The 26,810-nt window shown below is 49.3% G+C and overlaps 1 protein-coding gene across 1 annotated transcript in view; it reads right to left on the bottom strand.

Moving 5' to 3' along the window:
* Window positions 1-945: 945 nt before the first annotated feature.
* The window catches only part of CASTOR1 (cytosolic arginine sensor for mTORC1 subunit 1), a 45,919-nt gene continuing 20,054 nt past the window's right edge, over window positions 946-26,810 (bottom strand). The window contains exons 3-9 of the mRNA XM_024197878.2: window positions 7,221-7,414; window positions 6,625-6,757; window positions 5,149-5,272; window positions 4,183-4,296; window positions 3,789-3,871; window positions 3,117-3,211; window positions 946-2,246 (exon numbers count right to left, since the gene is read on the bottom strand). Coding sequence (XP_024053646.1) covers window positions 2,181-2,246; window positions 3,117-3,211; window positions 3,789-3,871; window positions 4,183-4,296; window positions 5,149-5,272; window positions 6,625-6,757; window positions 7,221-7,414 — 809 coding nt within the window. The 3' untranslated portion in view covers window positions 946-2,180. The remainder of the gene's footprint in view (window positions 2,247-3,116; window positions 3,212-3,788; window positions 3,872-4,182; window positions 4,297-5,148; window positions 5,273-6,624; window positions 6,758-7,220; window positions 7,415-26,810) is intronic.

Genomic DNA, 26,810 nt, shown 5'->3' with positions numbered 1-26,810 from the left:
GAGGATGAACCATTCAGCCACTGGGCTAGCAGCCAGAGGCCTTTCCTATGCACACTAAACAGATGAACAAGAGTCGCCGACAGAGGACAGTTGCCCTTTCCCAGAAGGTGACCCTACATCACAACACCCTGCTGTTCTGAGAACCTGCACATGGCCTCCCTGATCACGCCTAGTCCACCCCTAAACTCTTCATTGTGGCACACAGGATGCCCCATCTAGAGAGTGCTTCCAGCAGCCCAGGCCTGGCTTGGACACTGGGCAGTGGACCATGGCAAATTTCTCAGGGGTTTTCCTAAGCTAAGCCGTGGTGGGAGTGTTCATCCTGGCTGAGAAGTGCTACTGCTGCCTCCCAGCTTGCTGTCTTGAAGGCTCACAGAAAAGAGTTGAGCGGTAGGTTGAAATCCAAGAACAGGCTCTGGGAGAATCTCTTCCAGTCACTGCTGGCAGCTGTTCCCTCATGTAAGAGGCACAGCTGTGCTTCAAAGGGGAATGAGTTTTGAGAGGAAGAGTGCCCTTGCGATGAACTGGAGATTGACAGCCACTCCCTTGCAGAAACAAGGAATATCTCTATATGGTAACAAGCTACTCATTCACCTAGAGGCAGCTTTCCTGGCCGCCCAGGAGGAACAGCCTCACCACTTTTGGGAGGACCACCCCCGTCTCTGGGTAGCAGCAGGTCTTGGCAGAGGCTGGGGCGGCAGGGGGTCCCTTGAAAGCCACTGCCATGACAATGCTCCAGGAAACAGGGGTGCAGGAGACACAAAGAGGGAATTCCACCTCCCTGGATTCCTCTTGTAACCGTAGGTAATGTTGTGGCTTTCCTACTCCAATCTGTGGGGAATGTGAAAACACACACCAGGCTCCTGGATCTCTCAGCATCCATCACAAGGGTAGCTCCAGCTATCCCAATGCGCACTCCAGCTGCAATGCAGGCACTTCCACAACTAAGACATGCTTTTCTTCCACAACTGTCTTGTGCCAATCTGGGGAAATTCTCAGCTTCACAACCAGGAGATTTGTATATTTCCCACCATCCTCCCTTCCCCACCTGGAGTTGCATGTACCCTGGAAATCCTAAAAGAACTCAACTGACTAGCACACCCCATTCTGGCACAGACGCCATCCCGCCCATCAGATGGGAGTCTGGGCCAATCAATCCCTTCTCCCCTGCCCTAAGGAGAGGGGGCTTATAAAAGTAATAAAAGTATCGTATCCGAGTGCAGCTAGGCAGCCACAGAGGGGGATGGGTCACACGACGACATTTCCCAGCATGCTCTCTGCTCCTCCTTCCTTGGGAGGGCCATGCTACAAATAGGAGCCATTCTTACATGCTTTAGGTTACCTGCAATTCTTAATACTGTACTAAGCCAGGACTGTCCAAGAGGCCGAGCGCCTGTCTTGAGCACCTGGCAGGGCTGTTAACACTGCTCCAAGACCACACAATCCCAAGCAAATCATTTCTCCCACACCCTTGACCATGTGTCAGGAATGATTGTACCATATCAACCCTCTTCCTTGGCAACTCAGCCGCTAGACAACCCAATGCCCAGCACCTCTTCTCATGCAGCCAGCCACTGCCCCCGACACGTGAAGGGAAGAAACTCCCTATCCCCTACCACATACACAGAGATGCCCACCAGCCAGCCTCTAGGGAGAGAGCCCCACTGCTGCCTAAGCCTGGCATCGCAAATGAAATACTAAATACTGGAGGTTCTATGCAACTAGGCAGTTGGCTACAAAAACAGTCAAAGGAAAAAACCAATGTGACAGGCTTGACTCCAAGCCGGGAGAGTTACAGTCCAGGGATGGGCAACGTCTGCCCAACACCAGTTCATGGTGGACTCCGCTCCCTGAGGGGTAGGTCTGGGGATACAAGGAGCCCTGGGGCAGGTAACACTCAGTTCCCCAGTGGGACGCTCCGGGAGCCTGTCAGAGCCGGCACTCCCGTGGAGAATGCAAGGACTCTCCTGCTGGAGCCCAGGGCTCGCGCCACAGCTGGAGCCGTGCCACGCCCCAGGCAAGCCACACCCAGAAACTTGAAGACAAACAAGAGGCCCCCGCTGATGTGGAGCCAGCCATCAGAAACAGGAGACTGGAGTGTTCTCTGCCCTGCTCTCAGTGTTGAGCTCCCCGTCGCCTTTCCGGACAGGTGTCAGAGCGCACGGGAGCTGCCATGCCAGCTATCTACTGCTCTCCTGGCGCTTCTGGAGCAGCTCGATGATGCTGTCAATGCCTTCCTCTGGGACCTAGCAGCAGAGAGAGGAAGCCAGAGCTATGTTACCAGAGACAGAACTGCATGGCCGGTCACTCCCTTGCCAACTGTACTGGAGGGAGGACTGGGTGAACCCCAGAAGTCTGTTCCCATGCAGCTCCACAGGGATCGCCAGCTCCCACTGCAAGGTGGGATCAGAGCTGACTCCCCAGCTCTATTTATCCTCCCCTTGGCAAGGAAAGCAAGATCAGGACCAAGCTAGTTATCCCCTGCCTTTTCCACACAAGATGGAGATGGTGCTTCATAGCCTTGGGGCAAGGTGGCAGCTAGGCAGGGCTCCCACAATCCTCACGGCACCCCTTTTCCCCAGCCTTTGTGGGGCAGGGACTGACAGCCAACAGTTCAGCAACAGACGTCCTCCTGGACCCACCTGGGGTCCCTCCCGCTTCCCCACACATTCCTGTTACCAGCATTTCTCATGCTGCAGCCCTGGCTTGGCACTAATGCCAGGGAGCGGGAGCCAGAGCCAATGAGGTTCATTCTTCGGATGAGATGCATTCCTGTGCCTCACACACCGAGCAGGCCCCACACAATGGGGCATTGAACCCTGCGCTAGTGTCAGAGCAGCCAGGCTGAAATGCCACCATCCAGGGAGCCATGCAGGGCTAGGAGACTGAGGAGTAAGGCTAGCACTGAGCCGCAGCCCAATGGGGAGAGGCCTATTCAGACAACAAGGCAGTCAGGTGGCCTCATCCCCTTGGAATGTCTGTTCCCAGCAGGGGGCTCTGCTAGGGGCTGGGAGAGAACTCCTCAGTTAAGGGGCTGAGAAGCTGGTCAATTAGCAGCATCTGTTTGCCTGGTTCATTTCCAGCATGCTGGGATCTGGGCAGGGGAGTCGACTTACCAGGGCATGGTCGAAGTTAAAGGTGCTGATGTAATACGCCGATATGTCTGCATCGGCCAGAGGCTCGGCGATCTGAGCCACTATCCCACACTCATCTGAGGAAGGGGAACAGAGGGGCCAGCATGGGTACCAGCCCAGTGCCTCTAGGGACAACCTCTGCCTATCACCCATGTGCCCCTGCCCCCTAGGCAAGGGGCTCTCTAAGACCGAGCTGGCAGACCCATGCCTAAAATGGGGTTTGAGCAGGGGGCTGGACTAGATGACCTCTTGAGGGCTCTTCCAACCCTAATCTTCTATGATCTCTGATATGATGACACCATGAAATGAGTGCCTCTTGGCTCCTGGCCAGGCAGCCCACAGCCATTGCACTCCCCGCCATTGAGCAGCCACAGTACCAGCATGCTTTGTTGCTCTCTGGGGCCCCAATAGTGATGGGCGGAATGGTTCCCTAGTTACAGCACTGACCTGGAACAGGGGAGCCCAGGCTTCAAGACTGCTCTGCCACTGGCTTCTGTGACTTTGGGCAGGTCACTCTGGGCACACCTATCCCCTGGGGATAACAGCCCACCCTGCCCCCCGGAGTGCATTGAACATCTCAGCCTGGGAGGGCTCAATGCTGCGCTAAGGCAGCTGATCCGCTGGGCAGGAGAGCTTACATCCTGTTCCACTTACCGAAGCCCAGTGGCTGCCCGCCAATTCTCACCATCCGCCAGAGCTCCCCAGAGGAGCTGGTCAGCAGCAGGTCACTGGGGAACCTAGAAGCGTTTAATGGAGTACATCACTCCCGCCCTAAGACCGTTCCTCATTCCCCCACTAGCTGGCATGAGCCAGGGCAGACTCCCATGAAGCTGCTCCTAGAGGAGGCCCTGCTAGGAGGAGAAACGCCACACCTCTCCCACAAACATCACAGCGGGGGGAGAACGGGAGCAGGCAGGAGCCAAAGGGAACGTGACACCTCCAGAACACCAGCCTCCCAATCCCAAGGCCAAATCTTCAGAGCATGTGGGCAGCTTTAGATGGGGTGAAGGACACTGGGTCCATCTTCTGGTGGATGAATGGTACCTACTTCTTCTGAGTCTCCGCATCCATGACGATGGAGATATAGCCCTCGATCAATGAGAAAGCGAAGAACCTGATGGAGTCGAGATCCTGACTGCCTGGGGCAGCTTCCTTTGGAGGGCTGCAAACACACAGGGGACAGAGGGGTTAGCCCCAGAGGCAGGCTGAGCCCCAGGAGCACACAGCAGAACACAGCAGCCATTTCATGGCTGGCTCCTGGAGAGTTAGACGTGCAGCCCCCCCAAGAGGTGCCTTCACTGGGAGTCAGTGAAGTGCCTTGTTGGCATCTCTAATACCAGCTGGCTGGTGATGCCATGTCTAGCCCAGTGCTGTGAGTAACAGATCTTCTGGGCCAGCCCCTGAAACAAGCCAGGTCAGACCCAGCTGCTCTATCTACAAAGCCATCTCCCCTCACCTTGAGCACTTGTTGTCTGATCCACCTCCTGCTGGTCAGGAAGGTCCCCCCCTTTCCCTCCCGCACCAACAGCCCAGCTGAGCTAAGGCTGAACTCCAGCCCACCCTCTGCTGGGGGATGCTGTCCTGTGGGAAGAGCCTTTCTCCATCTCTGCCTTTGACAAGGTTCTTTAAACCCCAGTGCTGCACGCAATGTCCCAAGTGCCATCCAAGCCAGGTGCTGGCAGGCTTGACATCACCACTGTAGCCCCTAATGCCCTCATAGGGCATTATGGGCACCCCCAGGTGCACTGCAAAGGCCTTGGTCCCCTGCCCATCAGAGCCCTTGGGTGCCTGAAGGTTCTTTAGCAGTTCATAAATTCTTCAGGGATCTGGAGGTTTTTGGCCACACTCCAGCCCTCCACCCTTCTCTTCAGGGCCTGTGTTGAGGTGAGAGGCTGCCCCCCCCACTTCTAGCTGTACTCACACCTGCACTGCAGTGCATTTTAGTACTGAGAATGCCTATGCTAAGGGGTGGGGCTAACACAGTCTCCTCCCACTGCCCCACGCAGCTGCCTACCTGTGTGAATAGAACAGGACATCTATGAGCATGGTCGCAATGGCCGGCAGGGTGTCAGGAGCCACGGTCAGGATGCAGAACCTGTTCTGGGGACTCTGCACAGGGTGCACGGTAGGGCTCGCAGCTGGGAGGAAACACAATCACTCATACAGCCTGGACTGTCAGAGCACGAAGCACCCTTCTCATGCATGGCGATGAATGCCATATCATGGAGCTGATGGCGCAGCAGCATAGCGGGAGTCTGAGCTGGCAGCACTAAGCAGCTCTCATGAACTCAAACCAGTTGTGGGACTAGCATGTCAGCCTCCAGGAGGGTTGAGCTGTGTGATCAGTATCTGGCCAGACAGACCAGCTTACCCTGGGGAGACTAGACACTACAGATGTGAGCAATGATAGCACAGCAGCACCACCTTGAGGAGGTACTGCACAGAGACTGACATCCGGATGTGGAAGAGGAAAAATCAACAGGGCTCAATTTCTACAGCTACATTGATAAGGAGCAAATAGAAACAAATCAGCAGAGCAGCATATGCTGTAGGCAGTGCAAGGGGTCAGGCCAGGCCAGGCCAGCTCAAGCCACCTGCACAGACAGCCGCTTCTGTGCACAGAGCAGGTGCTCAATGGAGGAACTCAAACTTGAGGTACTAATGCCCTCCAGTGGCAGAACTATGCTACTGCTACTCTGGGCCATCAGTAAAAATGTACCTTTGGTCACATGGTCTATTAACGCTCCATTTATAAGTGGATTAGAATGGGTTAATAGATCAGATGTTACAGATAGCAGTATTATGTGCTATACATTGTTACAGGCAAACCAGCAGAAGGCATGACAGATTGGACTAAAATCACCATTTATTAAAAAACATGTATTCTCTCTATAAACCATTTATAAATGGAACCTTAATACATGTGAGAGCACATTTCTGATTGTCCCCTAGCTGGACTCCAGTCTCTCCCTGGATCCCCAAGCATTTCTGGTGTCTACCAGAGTGGCACCCGCAGCCATATGCATGTAATGCCTGGTGCATACCACTGGCAGAAGCAGGACTGCCCAAGGTGGAGGGGGAAGGAAAGCAGTTTGCGCTAGGCCCTCTGTTTGACAGGACCCCAAGCCAAGTGGCACGGTGACCTGGCACACTGGGTCACAATGCCACTCAGAGTTTTGGCCTGTCCATCACAGAGGGGCTGGGCCACTGGGCCAAAGCTGAGTGGTGCCAGTTAAGTTGAAGTGCGAATGGTTCATACCCACAAGGCGTGTCTGGGGACCCCCCTGGTTTACCACAGTCTGACCCATTCAGTAACTGATCTGAGCTGGAGTGGCCGGAGCCAGAGAACAGAACTGTTCACGCTGGCAGGGTCAGCGCACAATAGGCAGTTTTCTGTTGCAGGGGACAGTGAAGTTGTTCATTCAAACCCCTCCTCCATTCTGCAGAGGGCAGACAGGGCGAGAGCCCAGGGGAGCGGTCCTGGACTCACCATGCTTGGGTTTCAAGAAGCCGTTGCTCATGTCATCACAGTTAACAGGAATGGACTCTCCCTTCACCTCCTTGTAGATATCAAACTCGCCGGCCAGCGTGTGGATCACCACAGGCAGGTCCTTCTCCCGCACCTGGGGAGAGCAATAGGCCTCAAACCTCACCCTTCAGCTTAACCTCCCCCTGAAAGCCTGCTGTCTCCTTGCCATTCTTCTCTACCCCCCAAGGAAGGAAGAGGTGAGCTTCTAATCCCACATCTCACCTAGCCCACTGCCCATTCAACTGAACAGCATGCAGGGAAAATCTCATGCACGACCCTTCTAGGGCGTCTCATATTGCTATGGCGAGGGTAGCCTGACCTCTGCTGTTCTTAGAATGGCACCCAGTACCCTCTGAATCACATCCCAGTGTTGAGGTGGATACGTTCATCAGACTGTTGCCATAGGAGAGCTTGCACCATTCACCTAATGAAGGTTACTCCGTCACACTCCTTGTGTAGTTGCTCTCCCACCTCTCCCCTTAGGGCCAATTAGAGTCCTCCACCCACACTCCCGCTTGCTACAGGGGATGGCCATGGGGAGAAGGTGGGGGGCTCACCAGGATGAAGTCCGTTTGGTAGGTAGACAGCATCAGCACCGAGACGTTGTGCTCGGCCAGTGGCGCGATGACAGACTTGGCAATCTTCGTCACTCCTATGGCCTGGGAGCTGGTGGAGGACCTGCCGTTGGACAAGACGTTGAGCACCAGCCAGGTGGAATCCACCACCTGCATGAACTCTGACGGGGGCAACTCTGAAATGCCAAGAGGCTGAGGTGAGACTCATAGACTCATAGACTTTAAGGTCAGAAGGGACCATTATGGTCATCTAGTCTGACCTCCCGCATGATGCAGGCCACAAAAGCTGACCCACCCAATTTCCCTTATCTCAGCTGTTGAAGTCTCCAGATCGTGATTTAAAGACTTCAAGTCGCAGAGAATCCTCCAGCTTGTGACCCCTGCCCTATGCTGCGGAGGAAGGCAAAAAACCTCCAGGGCCTCTGCCAATCTACCCTGGAGGAAAATTCCTTCCCGACCCCAAATATGGCGATCAGTAGAACCCCGAGCATACAGGCAAGATTCTCCAGCCGGACCCACATTTTACCAGCGATGGCACGTTATTGCCTAATTGACTAAAATCACGTTATCCCATCAAACCATTCCCTCCATAAACTTATCTAGCCTAATCTTGAAGCCAGAGAGGTCTTTCGCCCCCACCGTTTCCCTCGGAAGGCTGTTCCAGAATTTCACCCCTCTGACGGTTAGAAACCTTCATCTAATTTCAAGCCTAAACTTCCCCACGGCCAGTTTATATCCATTCGTTCTCGTGTCCACATTAGTACTGAGCTGAAATAATTCCTCTCCCTCCCTGGTATTTATCCCTCTGATATATTTAAAGAGAGCAATCATATCCCCCCTCAGCCTTCTTTTGGTTAGGCTAAACAAACCGAGCTCCTCGAGTCTCCTTTCATAGGAAAGGTTTTCCATTCCTCGGATCAACCTAGTGGCCCTTCTCTGTACCCATTCCAGTTTGAGTTCATCCTTTTTAAATGCACGCAGTACTCCAAATGAGGTCTCACCAGCGCCTTGTATAACGGAAGCAGCACCTCCTTGTCCCTACTAGAAATACCTCGCCTAATGCATCCCAAGATCGCATTAGCTTTTTTCACGGCCACGTCACATTGCCGACTCATAGTCATCCTGCGATCAACCAGGACTCCGAGGTCCTTCTCCTCCTCCATCACTTCCAACCGATGCGTCCCCAGCTTATAACTAAAATTCTTGTTAGTCATCCCTAAATGCATCACCTTACACTTCTCACTATTAAATCTCATCCTATTATTATTACTCCAATTTACAAGGTCATCCAAGTCTCCCTGCAGAATATCCCGATCCTTCTCCGAATTGGCAATGCCTCCCAACTTTGTGTCATCTGCAAACTTTATAAGCCCACTCCTACATTCGGTTCCGAGGTCAGTAATAAATAGATTAAATAAAACCGGACCCAAAACCGAACCTTGAGGAACCCCACTGGTGACCTCCCTCCAACCTGACAGTTCACCTTTCAGTACTACCCGCTGTAGTCTCCCCTTTAACCAGTTCTTTATCCACTTCTGGATTTTTATATCGATCCCCATCTTTTCTAATTTAACCAGTAATTCCTCATGCGGTACCGTATCAAACGCTTTACTAAAAATCGAGGTATATTAGATCCACCGCATTTCCTTTATCTAGAAGGTCTGTTACTTTCTCAAAGAAGGAGATCAGGTTGGTTTGGCACGATCTGCCTTTCGTAAACCCATGTTGTAATCTGTCCCAATTGCCATTCACCTCAAGGTCCTTAACTACTTTCTCCTTCAAAATTTTTTCCAAGACCTTGCATACTACAGATGTTAAACTAACAGGCCTGTAGTTACCCGGGTCCCTTTTTTTCCCCTTCTTGAAAATAGGAACCACATTAGCTATTCTCCAGTCCAACGGTACCACCCCCGAGTTTACAGATTCATTAAAAATTGTCGCCAAGGGGCTCGCAATTTCTCGTGCCAGTTCCTTCAATATTCTAGGATGAAGATCATCCGGTCCTCCCGATTTAGTCCCGTTTAGCTGGTGAAGTTTGGCTTCCACCTCTAATACTGTAATGTCAATCCCCCCTCCTTTATTCCCCTCTGTCCTGCTCCCTCTATTCCTAAGCCCTTCATTAGCCTTATTAAAGACCGATGCAAAATATTCATTTAGATATTGTGCCATGCCTAAATTATCCTTAATCTCCACTCCATCTACATTCTTCAGCGGTCCCACTTCCTCTTTCTTTGTTTTCTTCCTATTTATATGGCTATAAAACCTCTTACTATTGGATTTAATTCCCCTCGCAAGGTCCAACTCTACACGGCTTTTGGCCTTTCTCACTGCATCCCTACATGCTCTGACCTCAATAAGATAGGTTTCCTTGCCGATCCCTCCCCTCTTCCATTCTTTGTACGCTTTCTGTTTTTTCTTAATCGCCTGTTTGAGACGCCCGCTCATCCAGCTAGGTCTAAATCTCCTGCCTACTAACCGTTTTCCCTTTCTCGGGATACAGGCCTCGGACAGCTCGTGCAACTTCAACTTGAAACAATCCCAGGCGTCATCTGCCTTTAGATCCCTAAGTATGTTAGCCCAATTCACTTCCCTAAGTAGTCGCCTTAATTTATTAAAGTTGGCCTTTTTGAAATCATAAACCTTAGTCACAGTTTTATTTCTGTTAATCCTTCCATTTAGTTTAAACCGAATTAGCTCATGGTCACTCGAGCCAAGGTTGTCCCCTACAACCATTTCCTCAACGAGGTCCTCACCACTCACCAGCACCAAATCTAAAATTGCATCCCCCCTCGTCGGTTCAGTTACCACTTGATGAAGGAATTCATCTGCTAGCACGTCTAGGAACATCTGAGCCCTATTATTGTTACTAGCATTTGTTCCCCAATCTATATCTGGGACTCCAAGCAGGGATTCAGACTGCAGCATTAGAAACGGACATATCAGGCCACCTAATGACTAGGTCACCTAGCACCTATCCATTCCCAGCCACAGCTCAGAGTGCTTTACCAAGCAGTTAGAGGTTATCAGCCAGTATACAAATTGGGAAACTGAGGCACAAGCTCTCACTGAGCTGCTCAACATCACGCAGCCCGAGGGAAATAAGCCAGTTGCATAGAACTGTTTCAGTACATTCAATGCATTCCCATTAGCTACGCTGACTATTTAAGCAACTTTATTAAATTATTTGTATTGCAGTAGCACATAAGAGCCCAGTCACGGACCAGGACCCTGTTGTGCGAGGTGATGTACAGAGAGGACAGAAAGAGCTTGCACTTTGACACTCCACAACCACTAAGTCAGTGGCTCTCAACCTTCCCAAACGACTGTGCCTCTTTTAGGAGTCTGATTCGTCTTGCCTGCCCCCAAGTTTCACCTCGCTTAAAAACAACTTGCTTACAAAATCAGATCTAAAAATATAAAAGTGTCACGGCACACTATTATTGAAAATTTGCTTCCTCCCTCATTTTTACCATATAATTATAAAATAAATCAAACAGAACAGAATATTGTACTTGCATTTCTGTGTATATTATATAGAGCAGTATAAACAAGTCTTGTATGAAATTTAATTTGTACTGACTTCGCTAGTGCTTTTTACGTAGCCTGTTGAGTTGATGTACCCCCTGGAAGACCTCTGTGTACCCCTAGGGGTATGTGCATCCCTGGTTGAGAACCATTGGACTAGCTGTCCTACACAATTCCAGTTACAGTGCTCTCTGGCTAGCCACCCCACAGCTCCTGGCAGCGCTCCCAGAAATGGTGGTTCTGGAAGGTTTTGAAAGGCCACCTGGGACCCAGTGAACTATAGCAGCTTCCTAGACCACAGGGCCAGAAGGGAGCATTGCGATCCAGTCTGACTGCCTGTCTAACACTGGCCAGAGACCTTTCCCCGAACTAGTTCCTGTTTGAATCATAGCATCTCTCAAACATCCAACTGAAAGAACTGCCAGCGCTGAGAATCCACCACAACCTTTGGGAAGTTGTGCCACTGGTTAATTGCCCTCAAAAATTTGTACCTTATGTCTAGCCAACATGTCCAGCTTCAGTCTCCAGCCAGTGGCTCATTATACCTTTGTTAGGCTGACAAGCCCCCTGTTGTCAAGTGTGTTCCCCATATAGGTACCTAGACTGATCAAGTTACCCCTTAATTGTCTTTGTTAAAACAGATCAAGCTCCTTGAGTCTACCACTATAAGGCAGGTTTTCCAATCCTGCAATCATTCTCCTGGCTCGTCTCTTAACCCCCTGCAATTTATCACTATCTGTCTTGAACTATGGACACTGGAAGAAGATTCCGGCAGCAATTGCATCAGTGCCAAATGCAGAAGTAAAATAACCACCCTGCTCCTACTCTGTGTTCTCCTGTTTATGCATCCAAGGATTGTATTAGCGCTTTTTGCCACAGCATGATAGAGGGAGCTCATGTTCAGCTGACTGGCCCATGACTCCCAAGTCTTTCAGAGTCACTGCTTCTCAGGATAAGAGTCCCCCCCATCCTGTAAGTACGGCCTGCATTCTTTATTCCTAGGCGTATGACTTTACATTTGGTTGTATTAAAACACTACTTGTGCCCAGCTTCCCGAGTGATCCAGACCTCTCTGTATCAGTGACCTGTCCTCTTCCTTATTTACCACTCCCCAATCTTTGGGTCATCAGCACACGTTCAGCAGTGATTGTTTTCTACCAGGTCACTGTTAAAAAGTGTTAAGTAGCCCAAGGCCAAGAACTGATTCCTGTGGCCCCCCACTGGAAACACACCCACTTGAAGAAAAGTCCACATTTACATTGAGACCTATCAGCTAGTTTTTAATCCATTCAATGTGGGCCATGTTAATTCTGTATTGTTCTAATTTCGTAATCAAAAAGCTTGTCTGCATCCACACTGGCACCAGACGGATGCAGGCTGAACATACCGCAGAATGAACTAGTTCTTAGCATGCATGTCCTCCAGTTGGAGCACATGGTCCCTTACAAGCATGCTATGGAGACCACAGTTCCTACAGCATTAGATTTCTCTAGTAAAGAGAAGTCCAATGTGTCAGCAGCACAATTGTGAAAAGCTATGTAGTCTTTCAACTCTAAGTCCTGTGCCTAGGCCAACGGGCTGAGCTGCCCACGCCACCACCTAACCCCAGCGTTTGCAGAACTGCACTGTACAGCCTGGTTTATTCAGCCTAGATCTAAGAGAATCCAAACCAGGCCAAGCCTGGCTCAACATGCAGTCCTGGGGAGGAAGGAGAGCTCTGCTCACAGCCAAGAGGCTCAGAGTCACTGCTTTCATCACCACCAGCACTCCCATAACCGCATTGGTCATTGCTCATCAGTGATGGTTCCCCAACCAACCAATTGTTTCCACCCCTGACGATTGTGTGTCAGTGCTTGAGTCTCTGCGAAGTCCATTCCTGTCCACTCTTATGTTGTCAATCCATCTCTTCTTCTGTCTACCTCTTCTTCTCTTCCCCTGTACTGTCCCTTGGAGGATGATCTTGGATAGGCCAGATCTTGTTACATGGCCGTACCACTTCAGCTTGCACTTCTTCATGGTCAGGAGGTCTTCATATGACCCAGCGCATTGGGTGATGATGTTGCGGACCTCTTCATTAGTGACATGGTCGAAGTAGGAGATGCCCAAGATTTTATGGAAATATCTCATCTCTACTATCTGTATTTTCCGTTCAAGTGCTGCTGTAAGGGTCTATGTCTCGCACACATACAGAAAAATGGAGATGACCAATGTGTGCAGCAGTTTCAGTCTGGATTCCAGGGAGATGTTCTTATTCCTCCAATTTGGCTTTAGCTTTGCCACTGCTGCTGTTGTTTGCACAGTTCTTGCCCGAATTTCAGCCTTGAATCCTTCATCAGTGATGATTGCCCCCAGATACTTGAACTGTTTCACTGTCTCCAGCTCTCGTCCACTGACAGGGATATGTGAGCTCATCCCATCACATTTGTTTGTCATCAGCTTGGTTTTCTCTGCACTGATTTCCATGCCATATTTTGGAGAGGTTTCATCCAATCATTTCACAAGGTTGGCAAGTTGATCTTCGCTGCCTGCCAGGCCATCAATGTCATCAGTGAACCGAAGATTTGAGATTGTTTGCCGCCACCCCCCCCCCCGCCATGCTGACTGTGCATGTGAGATCTTCTAGGGCATCAGTAATTACGCGCTCCAAGTAGACGTTGAACAGTGTGGGCGAAACAAGGCAGCCTTGCTGGACTCAACAGTGATGCGAAACCGCTCTCCTATTGTGCCACTGATGAGAACTGCACTGCTGGCCTTGGCATACAGTTGTTTAATGGTAAGAATAAGCTTATTACCAACATTATACTTCTTCATGGTTGCCCAGAGAGCTTCGTGCCATACTCTATCAAACACCTTCTTGAAGTCATAGAATATCAGGGTTGGAAGGGACCTCAGGAGATCCTCTAGTCCAACCCCCTGCTCAAAGCAGGACCAATCCCCAACTAAATCCCCAAATGGCCCCCTCAAGGATTGAACTCACAACCCTGGGTTTAGCAAGCTAATGCTCAAACCACTGAGCTATCCCTCCCAAAAAGGAAGCCAGCATGTTTCTGCCTGTCAACAAAGACATGGTAGATGTCCTGCTGGTGTTGTAAGTACTTCTCACGTAGAACACGAAGGTTGAAAAATCTGTTCTGTGGTACTTCTTCCAGCACAAAAGCCAGCCTGTTCTTCAGCGATGATATTCTCCGCTTGTGGCTTCAATCTATTCAATATGACCTTCAACATCACTTTGCTGGGATGGCTAATTAAGCTTATAATCCGTTAATTTTGACACAATTGCAGTTTGGTTTTCTTTGGCAGAGTGATGATTAGTGACTTCGTCCACAAGGAGGGCCACTCACCGGTCTACTGAATCTTGTTGCAGATCTTGGTAGGTACATCTATTGCTAACTCCTCTGAATTTCATCAATTTGGCTGGGATGTTGTCAATACCTGTAGCCTTTCCATTCTTGAGTGATTTCACAGCTGTCTCCACTTCTTCACATAGTATTGGAAAATCATCATCATCCTCTGTTGAATCTGGGCTGTCTAAGACTCTAGGATCTCCATTTGTCTGATGGCTGTATAGATCAGAGCAGTAGTTTGTCCACCTATTGAGGATGTCCCTTTCTTCTGTAAGACTGTTCCCTTCCTTGCCTTGAATTGCGTTAGCTTTGGTCCATCTTTCCTTTGTCAGATCTTTAACAACCTGGAAGGCTCGTTTGCTATTTTTATTATTGATACACTCTTCAATTTTAGAGCATTGTTTTTCAATCTATATCTCCTTGGTCACCTTCATTCCTTTCTTGATCTTTCTGTCACTCGCTCTGTATTTATCCGCTCCCTCAGTGCTGTTCTTGTCTCTCTTAAGTTCTCTTTTAATGTCACATTTGTATTATTTCATTTGTGACCCAAGGTTTTGTCTTCTTATGATGTTCCCAAGGATGTCCATTGCTGCCTCATTCATTACATAGATTCTAGGACTGGAAGGGACCTCAAGAGGTCATCGAGTCCAGTCCCCTGCCCGCATGGCAGGACCAAATACTGTCTAGACCATCCCTGATAGACATTTATCTAACCTACTCTTAAATATCTCCAGAGATGGAGATTCCACAACCTCCCTAGGCAATTTATTCCAGTGTTTAACCACCCTGACAGTTAGGAACTTTTTCCTAATGTCCAACCTAGACCTCCCTTGCTGCAGTTTAAGCCCATTGCTTCTTGTTCTATCCTCAGAGGCTAAGGTGAACAAGTTTTCTCCCTCCTCCTTATGACACCCTTTTAGATACCTGAAAACTGCTATCATGTCCCCTCTCAGTCTTCTCTTTTCCAAACTAAACAAACCCAATTCTTTCAGCCTTCCTTCATAGGTCATGTTCTCAAGACCTTTAATCACTCTTGCTGCTCTTCTCTGGACCCTTTCAAATTACAGTGTTGAAATAGTTGGTCATTGTTTCTACGTCTTCCTCTAGAGCAAGCAGCAAGGCAAATTTTCTGCCAATCATTGCTTGGAATGACTCTGCAATGTTTCGGTCTCTGAGTCACTGCAAGTGAAAGTGCCATGAACTGGTTTCCCGTATGGTGGGACAGCCAGGGCCTAGAACAGGGGGCAGGAAGACTCATTCACTGGTTTGAAGCCTCAACAAATAAAGGTTTGTCCAAGATGGTTCATGCTGCAATGAGTGGGGTATCCGATGTGATCATGGATGCTGGGAGGCACAGAACAGCACCTGTCTCTCCAGCCTGGTCATCCCAGAAGCTTTGCAGGCCAAATGAAAGGTTAATACCCTTTTTATGTAGGGGCACCATAAAGGAAAGAGTGATGTTGTGGTGGGCGTGTGCTATAGACCACCGGATCAGAAGGATGAGGTAGACAAGGCTTTCTTCAGACAACTAACTGAAGTTTCCAGATCACAGGCCTTGGTTCTAATAGTGGACTTCAATCACCCTGACATCTGCTGGAAGAGCAATACAGAATTGCACATACAATCCAGGAAGTTTTTGAAGAGTGTTGGGGACAACTTCCTGGTAGAAGTGCTGGAGGGATCAGCTAGGGGCCTTGCTCCTCTTGACCTGCTGCTTACGGTGAAAGTGAAATAAATTATATTAAAGAAATAGAATGAATTAAAGAATGCAGTATGTGCCTTTAAGTAGAAGTGAGAAATGTTGCAATCCAGGTGCCAGGAAGGCAGACATTAAGGTAGAATAAGTGCTGTACTTAAGGGCGATTGGTGAAGCATTAGTCTTAGATCGATAAGAGTTAGTAGAGAAGCAGGATATGCATATTGTGCCTCAGGTATTTTTTACTATTTTACTCTTTGTCCCTTTGTTTAGTCCGTGCCCTTTGGGGCTCACATTATCTGAATGTATTAGCAGAGCGCTGTGCTAATAAACAGAGTAGTCTTGACAAAATTGTGAGTCCTGATTCTAACTTTGACAATTTGGAGGTTCTACTGAGATGGCAACCGTCTTCACTGGGGCTGTGTGATTCCTGACGGAATCCTGTTTTTGTAGGACGACCGTGGTAGCCGGCACCTGGGCATTTGGCCCGAGCGGTCCTCCTCCTGAACGGAAGGGTGCACAACCACAGTGAGGTCTACGCTATCGAACCTGTTGGTTCCCACTCTGTTCTGGTAGGGATCCCAGGATCTGACATCAGGAATCTGGTCAGGTAATTATTTCTGTGTTTTGTCCGGACTGAGGACTGTCCTGTCTCTGTGTCTATCCGTCCTCCTGTGGAGTGTTTGAGTCTGGGTGCCGTCTCCGTCCGGGGATCGGCTGACCAAGGGGTTCCTGTCCCCGCGGTCTGAGTGAGTGAAATCTGCACAAATCGCAGGCGCACCGCACCTTGGGTAAAACCCTTGGTGTGAAAGCAAGGGCGATTGAGGCAGTAGCCTGTGAGCTCCTTTTTTTGTGTGTGTTGCACCGGGCATCGCTCTGATGAACCCAAATTTCCTTCTTGTGTGATTGGTGTGTGTGTGTGTGTGTGTGTGTGTGTGTGTGTGTATAAAGTCCTCCTGTATGGGTAACCAGACGTCTAAGTTGGGACAGCTCCCTAAAGGAACGCCGGCTCATTTTATGTATTTTAGGAAGGGTCCGGAATCCTGTAAATTTCTGGAAAAATGGTCTAGGCTAACTCAGGGAGATCCCAAAACTCAGTGGCCACTGTTAGGATCTTGGGACAAGGACCGAGTGGACGTCTTAAAAGACAAACTTGGCCAATCTAAAACTAAATTGGCCAGAGGAGAGGTTGATTGTTTCATGCAGTGGTGGGAAGAGGCAAATTGTAGGTGGACAGAATCGAAACTCGCCTCTCTCAAAGATTCAAATAAGTAGTTAAAAGCTTTATTAAAAACCTCCTCTCCCACCACCAGACCGAGCGCTCCTCTTTACCCCGTTCTCCGAGCAGATCCCCCTTCATACTCCTGTCTCTCTGTGAAAAAAAGATAAAGAAAACGCCTTGTTAAATTCTGGGGACGATAATGAGGAAGACGCATTAATTGGCTTGGCAGCCTTGCGTCGGGTCAATAGACAGTCACCAGATTCCCCAGCTCAGGAACAATTTCCAGAGATCTCCAGTTCAGACCCATCCAGATCGTCCGATACCGCCCATGCCCATTCCTCTGATTCCGCTCTGCCCCGTAAAAGCTTGCACTTGGGCCTTAAAAATATCCAGGCTCCCCTCCGAATCCTGCATACTAGGGGCCAAGACGGGGGTCCCACTCGGAGCTATAAACCCTGGACTCATACAGAGCTCCTTTCAGTTGTAAAAGGCTTTCCAAAGCCCCGGGAAAATCCTACCAAATTCGCAGAGGAATTTTTGTTAGTATGTGACACCTATGAACCCTCTGAGGCAGACCTCCTGCAGCTGTTTAAACTACTTACCCCTAGTGAGCATGAAAAATGGCTCACAGCAGCAAATTGGCTCACCACTGACTGTCACTCTACTTTACCAGACACCGGTCCTAATGCTGAATACCGGAAAAAGTGTAAGGAGCAAGCTAAAAATCTATTTGAAGCCATCCCTCGGGTATGGACTCCTAAAACCAACTGGACGGCCATAAACGGCTGTAAGCAACGACGGGGAGAAAACCCGGGCAACTATCGCTCCCGGTTAACTGACATTTTTCTGCAACATTCTGGTATACAGCAACCGGACAAAAATGAACAGGGTGCCCTAGCTAATGTGTTTGTTAATGGCCTCCTACCTGCTGTTGGCAATATGCTAAAACAAATAAGTGTTGGGTGGAAGACTGAAACCATGGACAAATTGCAAACAGTGGCAGAGCACTGCCAACGTACTTTAAAAGGAAAGGAGGAACAATCAGCACAATAGTTAATGGCCCTGCAAATACAGCATTATTCGGGGCAGGGCAAACAGTACCGGGGACGGGGAAAATACCGGGGACGGGGTCGAGGGAGGGGCCATGGAACTGGATTTTTGGGTTATGGGGATGTTTGTAATTACCGTAAGCAGCCCGGACATTGGAAGAACGAATGTCCGAGCCGGCCTGATAGCTCTGTAAATAACCAGCTAAATCCCCTGCCGGCACAGCCAATCAGTCCCCAGCCTTATTTTGTCCCACAGCAATGAAGGGACGCCGGGGAACCTCAGGAAATTTTAGCTCCTTTACTACCTCTCACTCCCACGGGTGAGTATGTGTTAACTATCAATGATTTGTCTCTCCCTTTCTTTGTTGATACGGGAGCTTCGCTCTCTGCAGTTCGTACTACCGACCTGCCTGCGGTTCCCCGGTCCGGAAAAAACATGTCCGCTGTGGGCATTTCAGGAATCCCAACCCCTTATCCCCTTTCAGAACCTCTACCGGTCCAGGTTGGTCCCCTAACTGCAGATCATGCCTTCCTTCTCTCCGATTCCACTCCAGTAAACCTTTTGGGTCGGGATCTGTTATGTAAACTTGGCTGCACCATATACTGTTCCCCGGATGGGGTCTATTTACAAATTCCCCAGTCCTCTCTGTGATTCTGTGGCCTCCCTGCTGTCTGAAACCCCCCTTTCCACCCCGGTCCCTTGTTGCCCACTGGTCCCGTCCCTTGAACACCTAATTTCACAGGTCCCATCCTCTCTGTGGCCAACCCATCCCTCTGAGGTGGGCCGCCTAAATACTGACCCCGTCTGCAGTACTGTTGACTCCTCCAAACCCCTGCCTCGCCTGTCTCAATACCCTTTAAACCCCGAAGCCGAGGCTGGCATTGCTCCGGTCATGACTGCCCTGCGGGAGCAAGGCATTATTGTTCCCTGCTCCAGTCCCTGTAACACTCCGATCCTCCCAGTTCAAACAGCTGATGGCAAATCATGGCAATTTGTTCAGGACTTTTGAGCCATTAATCGTATTGTCATACCCGCTTTTCCTGTTGTCCCTAACCCAGCAACGATTCTGGCTTCTCATTTTACTGTTAATTTGTGTTCTGCTTTCTTTTCTGTTCCGGTTCACCCTGACTCCCAGTACCTCTTTGCCTTTTCTTACAAGGAACAACAATACACATGGACTACACTCAGGAATATACGGAAAGCCCGTCTTACTGTTCCCAGGCACTAGCCCAAGACCTAGCTGACCTTGTTTTCCCGTCCGGGTCCACTCTAGTCCAATATGTAGATAATCTACTCCTCTGTTCCCCTTCGTTGTCTGCCTCAGAAACTGATTCTTTAGTGCTCCTTACTGCCCTAGCAACCAAAGATCACAAGGCTTCTCACTCTAAACTACAGCTCTGTCAAGCAACTTGGTTTTCTCCTCTCCCAGGGTTCCCGCACACTTTCTCCCGCCCGTGTCCAGGCTATCCTTAGCTTTCCCCGACCCCACTCCCCACGCCAGGTCGGAAAGTTTTTGGGCATGGCTGGATTTTGCAGGCAATTAATTTAATTTTTTTAATTAATTAATGGAGATATCCTATCTCCTAGAACTGGAAGGGACCTTGAAAGGTCATCAAGTCCAGCCCCCTGCCTTCACTAGCAGGACCAAGTACTGATTTTGCCCCAGATCCCTAAGTGGCCCCCCTCAAGGATTGAACTCACAACCCTGGGTTTAGCAGGTGAATGCTCAAACCACTGAGCTATCCAATTCCCCAATATGCCTCCCTTGCAAAACCTCTCCAGGAACTCACTCGACCCTGTGCCTGACCCCATGCCGTGGCCCCCTGAAGCAGACTGCCTTTGTTTCCCTCAAACAAGGTTTGGCTTCTGCCCCCGCATTAGGGCTGCCTGACTACTCTAAGGGTATATCTACACCCAGCCGCTAGTTCGGCGGCTGGCAATCGAAGTTCTGGGTTCGACTTATCGCGTCCAGACAAGACGCGATAAGTCGAACCAGAAAGTGCTCGCCGTCGACTGCGGTACTCCTGCTCGGCGAGAGGAGTACCGCGGAGTCGACGGGGGAGCCTGCCTGCCGCGTGTGGACCGAGGTAAGATCGAACTAAGGTACTTCGAATGGAGAAGTATTCACGTAGCTGAAGTTGCGTACCTTAGTTCGATTTGGGGGGGTGAGTGTAGACCAAGCCTAAGCCTTTTACCCTTTTCTGCCACAAACAATCTGGGTGTGCACTTGGAGTTCTCACTCAGGTGCACGGAGGCAAGAACCGCCCAGTGGCTCATTTCTCTGCCACTTTGGACCCTGTGGCCTAAGGCTTACCCCCCTGCCTGCGTGCCGTGGCTGCCGCAGCGCACCTAGTCAAAATGTCTGAATCCCTTGTCCTTCGCTCTCCCCTTACCCTCATGGTCCCTCACTCTGTGGAAACCCTGCTGTTACAACGTAACACAGGCCACCTCTCCTCCGCTCGCCTTACCAGGTATAAACTTTTACTGCTGTCAGCTTCATATATTACCATGAAGCGTTGCTCTCAGTTAAACCCTGCCACTCCCTTTCCTTTGTCTGATGACGGTGATCCTCACGACTGCCTTGCAACTGTTTCTGCTGTCACCGTCCCGCGCCCTGACCTCTCTGATGCCCCTCTCCCTAACTCTGAGCTGGTTTTGTTTACTGATGGTTCCTGTTTGAGACAACCAAGATCGTCTCCTTGCAGGATATGCTGTAGTGTCACTCTGAGACCCTAGAAGCTGCGCCTTTACCTTCTGTAACCTCAGCACAAGTTGCCGAATTAGTCGCCCTCACCCGTGCCTGCTTTTTGGCAGAGGAACGCTCCGCCACTATTTACACTGACTCCCGCTATGCTTTTGGGGTTGTACATGACTCTGGCACCCTCTGGCAAGCTCGGGGTTTCCTTACCTCCCCCGGTACCCCTATCAAAAATGGCCCCTACATCGCTGCTGTCCTGTATGCAGTTTTACTTCCGTCTGCCCTAGCTATTGTTAAGTGCCCTGGACACTCAATGGCAAATACTAATGTTGCTAAGGGTAACGCATTTGCTGATGCCTCTGCTAAACATGCTGCTGCTATAGAACCTTCCCCAGATGCATTTCTAGGCTCCCTTTCTGCTTCTATACCACCACCGTCCCTCACTGACCTCACCCTGCTCCAAGACTCTGCCCCAGACGCCGAAAAAGACTCCTGGGTTGCCCAGGGTTGCTCTCTACATCCTGATTTCCTTTGGCGTTCGCCTACTGGTGACTTCGTGGCCCCCTTTTCACTCTACCCGTCGCTGGCCAACCTGCTACACGGTGTTTCGCATGTCGGAAAGGAGGGGGATGGTCTCTGCTCTAACTAAGGCAGGATGGTGGGCCCCCCATGTCAGCTCTTTGGCAAGTGGTACAGGCAGCACCGTGGCAGGCTGCAAAAGCCACAATATTGGTAAACCTGTAAAAGTGGCTCAGGGATTCCGGGGCCTGCCCCAAGCACCATTCTTGCATTGGCAACTTGATTTTGTACAAATGCCTAAGTGTCAACGATATGAATTTATTTTGGTTATGGTATGTTTATTTTCTGGTTGGATTGAAGCCTTTCCTTGTCGCAAGGCTGACTCACTGTCTATTGCTAAATGTTTGTTAAATCATATTATGCCTGCAAAGGGAATTCCTGCCACTCTGTCCAGTGACCGGGGTACACATTTTACCAGACAAATTGTTCAACACCTGGATCGTATATTACATATCACACACCTGCTGCACTGTCCCTACCACCCACAAAGCGCAGGTGCTGTGCAAAGGCAAAATGGTGTACTTAAGAATAAGCTTGCTAAGATTTGTGACTCCACAGAGTTAAGCTGGCCAGCAGCCTTACCGTTGGCCCTTATGGAAATGCGATCCACTCCATCCCAAAGGCATAAATTGAGTCCCTTTGAAATTGTTATGGGACGCCCTATGCGAGCTATGGCTACCATTACTCCAGTCCCAGACTTGAGCTTGACTCACAGTACGCTCCTTCAATATTGCAAGGGATTAATGCAAGCCGTAAGTCACTTCCACTCACAGGTTCGAGCTGCCTGGCCAACGGAACCCACCTCTGACGCTTGCCATGACCTTGAGCCAGGTGACTGGGTCTACGTACGGCACCATCATCGAAAACACACCTTGGAACCCCGATGGAAGGGTCCTCATCAGGTACTGCTTACTACCCAGTCAGCTGTTAAACTATCTGGCATCGCAGCATGGATACATGCTTTGCAGTGTAAGAAGACACCCTCCCCGGAGAACCGATCATCACCTCAGAACAGCACAGAGTCAATTTTGACTCCGGAAGAAGACGTAGAGAAACAGCCTGCAATACCTTACAATCTACGTCCTCATAAGGGTTGCCAGAAGCAGACGACAACCTAAAGCAAGGCCCGAGAAGGAGCAGTAGTGAGCCTAGCGCCTGCTGTCTGGTGAACGTAGAACCGTAACCATGGTTCCCTCAGTTGAGGTTGTCAGAACCAGAAGGGCCTTGCCTCCAACATGTGCCTCTGGTGGTGCCTGTTCCTCGGCTGCTGGTGTCTTAAGGTCTGGGAAGTCCACAATGACAATTCTTTTATCCAGCAGCAAGTGTGGATCGCTCAGACCCTTAATATTTCTAAATGCTGGGTCTGTAGCCACATCCCAGCCCACTCTCAAGCTGGTGTTCCTGTCCTGGCAATCCCACTCAATTCCCCAGACTTCACTGGAGGACCTCGCCCGTTTGACAAAACATAGAACACCACCACCACTTGGAAAGCAGTGGGAATAAATGTATCTAAATGGATAAGTGTGGTGGAGGGAAAAGGTCATTGGTGTTGGGTGTGTAATGGGACAAGACTGGATCTGGGAAAAAGCTGTTGCCTTCAGCATATTGTGGCCAATGGTGTATGGAATTATTCAAACAAAACTGAAGAGTGGCGGACTGGGTATGGAAATATGAATTTTTTCTCAACTTGGGATCAAACAGAAAAATCAATCTCATGTTCCCCCTACAGTAACCTTAGTGAAAACAATACAATCTTTCAATGCCATGCAAATAACACCACTCCTCGAAAGGAGAATTACCCTGTGCCCTTTGGAGGATATTACTCCTCCTTTGCAGGCACCTATGTGACAAATGGGTGCAACCGACCCTTCCCAGCCTTAATAGGCCATCATTGGGTTTGTGGGACCAAAGCTTATACTGTGTTACCAGCTAACTGGTCAGGTATCTGTTATCTCGCCCAACCCTTCCCACAATTCTGAGTGCTAGGGTCCTTCCCACAAGAACGCCTCCGTAATTTCAGGCAAAGAAGAAGAAGGGACTTACCAGATGCCCAATGGTATGTAAATAACATAAGCCCCTTGACCTGGGAAAAGGCCATTGGCGGTTCCCTTATCCCAATTGGGGGAGTAATACACCATGCAAAAAGGCTCCTGAGGTTACAAGCAGTAGTTAAAATAATGGCAAATAAAACCGGAGAGAGTTTAAAAACCCTGGGCAAAGAAACAGGGGCGATCCGACAGATGGCCCTCCAAAATCGCCAGGCATTGAACATAGTGCTGGCAGCCAAAGGAGGGGCCTGTGCTCTCATTGAAAAGAAATGGTGTGTGTTTATACCTGACGACACCAATGAGGTACTAGATCGCGCTAGTCACTTAGAACAAATCGCATATCTTCCCCATAAAGAGCCAAGTTCTTTATGAAAGTGGCTAAGTAACCTGTTCAATTTTTCTGGCACAGGAGACTGGTTGTTTCAGGGAGCCCTGACTATCCTGTTTGAAAGCCTAATGATTTTTGTATGTTTTCAGTTAATCTCCTGCTGTATCCAGAATTATGTAAGGTATGCCACCTAGGTGACTGCCCCAAAACAGAGTGCTAATATAATAATGTTAAATATCACTGATGAACAAAGAAATAAAGAACAGTTAATATGTGAAACCCAGTAATTATTGGTCTTTGCGTAAGCTTGACCAAAAGGAGGGATTGTGAAAGTGAAATAAATTATATTAAAGAAATAGAATGAATTAAAGAATGCAGTATGTGCCTTTAAGTGAGAAATGTTGCAATCCAGGTGCCAGGAAGGCAAACATTAAAGTAGAATAAGTGCTGTACTTAAGGGCGATTGGTGAAGCATTAGCCTTAGATCGATAAGAGTTAGTAGGGAAGCAGGATATGCATATTGTGCCTCAGGTATTTTTTACTATTTTACTCTTTGTCCCTTTGTTTAGTTTGTGCCCTTTTACCTGTATAAATAAGATTGTTTGGGTCTTGTATGGGGCTCACATTATCTGAATGTATTAGCAGAGCGCTGTGCTAATAAACAGAGTGGTCTTGACAAAATTGCTAGAGCATGCAGGGGTGTAATCAGGAAGGCCAAGGCACAATTGGAGTTGCAGCTAGCAAGGGATGTGAAGGGTAACAAGGAAGGTTTCTACAGGTATGTTAGCAACAAGAAGGTGGTCAGGGAAAGTGTGGGACCCTTACTGAATGGCAGAGGCAACACAGTGACAGATGTGGAAAAAGCTGAAGTACTCAATGCTTTTTTGCCTCGGTCTTCACAGACAAAGTCAGCTCCCAGACTGCTGCACTGGGCAACACAGTATGGGGAGGAGGTGAGCAGCTCTCAGTAGTGAAAGAACAGGTTAAGGACTATTTAGAAAAGCTGGACATGCACAAGTCCATGGATCCTGATCTACTGCATCCAAGGGTGCTGAGGGCACTGGCTGATGTGATTGCAGAGCCATTGGCTATTATCTTTGAAAATTTGTGGCGATCCGGGGAGGTCCTAGAGTCGACGATTGGAAAAAGGCAAATATAGTGCCCATATTTAAAAAAAGAGAACCCGGGGAACTACAGACCAGTCAGCCCCACTTCAGTCCCCAGCAAAATCATGGAGCAGGTTATGACTCTGTACCCCATAATGCTTTATGGGAATATGACATAACTGGAATATGTTTTGTGCTGCCTGTTCCATGTAACATATCTCGGTAACATATCTCAGCAAGACGGGGTGCTGGAGGCCTGAGCTGGCAGGGAAAGCAGGGGTAGGAGTAGTCTTGGCACATCAGGTGGCAGCTCCCAAGAGGGTTTCTGTGATCCAACCCGTCACAATAGCATAGTTGGCAGGATCTGTGCACAGCTGATTGCTTTGGAGGTACTGGTAGTGATTTTAAGTGAGTTTTAAGTGTGATGGCTGGAGAACAAAGTGGTTACTGGTTTGTTATTTTCTGTTTGCTTATTTCGGGTAAGGGAAGTAGGGACAGAAAAGGAAGCAAAATAAATAAGACTGAAGATCAGAAGCTAAAACTGCACAGGGTACAAATTGCCCAGAAAGGCTGAACACTGGGCACTGTGAAAGTCTCTGTTAACTAAGAATCCCCTGAGCTGAGTGCATCCCAGTTTCAGTGAACTGCAGAGGGGGTGTGGCTCAGCAGAAGAAAGCAGGAAAATGACTACCAGTGAAGTAGCTAACAAACTAGAGCTGGCTAGACTGGAAGCAAAAGAGAAAGAAAATGAACATAAAAGACTGATGGAGAGGGAGGAGGCTGCCCACAGGAGAGCTATGGAGGCAGAGGCAGCTGCCCGCAAGAGATCTATGGAGGCAGATAAAGCCAGGATGGAGACAGAGGAAACTTCCCACAAGAGGGCTATGGAGGCCCAGAGGGAGGCCCAGAAACATGAACTGGCTGTTATGGAGTTGAAGAGACAAAACCCTCCACCTGCTGGCTCCACTTCCCCAAAAATCCAGAAATGGGGGTGACTATGTCCACAGTATGATGAGTTCAGAGATATTGCCAAATATTTCATCACCTTTGAGAGACTGTGCACCCTCCATGCCATCCCTGAAGATGACCACATTGATAGCAAAATTGACTGGCAGAGCTCTGGACATATTCAATAAGATGCCTACTGATAATGCTTCAAACTATGGTAAATTTAAGGAACTGGTTTTGAAACAGTTTCAGGTTGCACCTGAAACCCAGGGTTAAATTCAAGAATCTTAAGAGGGGATCTGGATTGAGTAATGTGGCTTATGCCAATGAAATGAGAGATGTGGTAGATAAGTGGGTGTGGGGGGGGGGGGAGGCATTACAAGCTTTGAAGGGATGTGTGATCTGGTTACTCAGGAACAATTCCTGAATATGTGCAGTGATGATGTAAGACAGTATTTGTGGGACAAAAAGGTAAATGCACTGGGTGAATTAGCTGGGTATGCAGACTCTTATGAGCAAGCACAAGCTGCAGTCAAACAAACCACTGGCAGAGGGGTACAGGGTTGGGGGAAAAACAGAATTACCGCTTTACCCCTGGGAAAAAGGAGGCTGGGCATTCACCTCCCCATTCCCCTGTTACTTGTCCCAAGTTTCCTGCACAAGCAGGGGATCCCAGAAGGTGCTTTCACTGCAATTCCCCAGGGCACCTGAGAAGCAGCTGTCACAAATTAATGGAGAGTAAACCTCCCTTGTCCCAGCTTAGCTCGGCTGCCCTCAGCCCTGAGGCCCCAGAGGGCACTCCTACCTCTTATCACACCAGCTTGGTGGACATGGGGCCTAGTGAAGCGGACAGGGAACACATCAAGGTTATCAAGATTGATGGTATGGAGTGTCTGGGGTGGAGGGATACTGCGGCTCAGTTCTCTCTGGTTCGACTGAGTGTGGTTCCAGATGCTAGTGTTCTGATGGGGCAGACGACCCACATTAAGGGGTTGGGGCCACAGAGGTTCCCTGTGCCCCTGGCTAAG

The sequence above is a fragment of the Terrapene carolina genome, unplaced genomic scaffold (genome assembly GCF_002925995.2).
Source record: "Terrapene carolina triunguis isolate 2854851 unplaced genomic scaffold, T_m_triunguis-2.0 Scaffold782, whole genome shotgun sequence".
Lineage (NCBI taxonomy): Eukaryota > Metazoa > Chordata > Testudines > Emydidae > Terrapene > Terrapene triunguis.
This window is presented reverse-complemented; position numbering and strand designations above follow the sequence as displayed.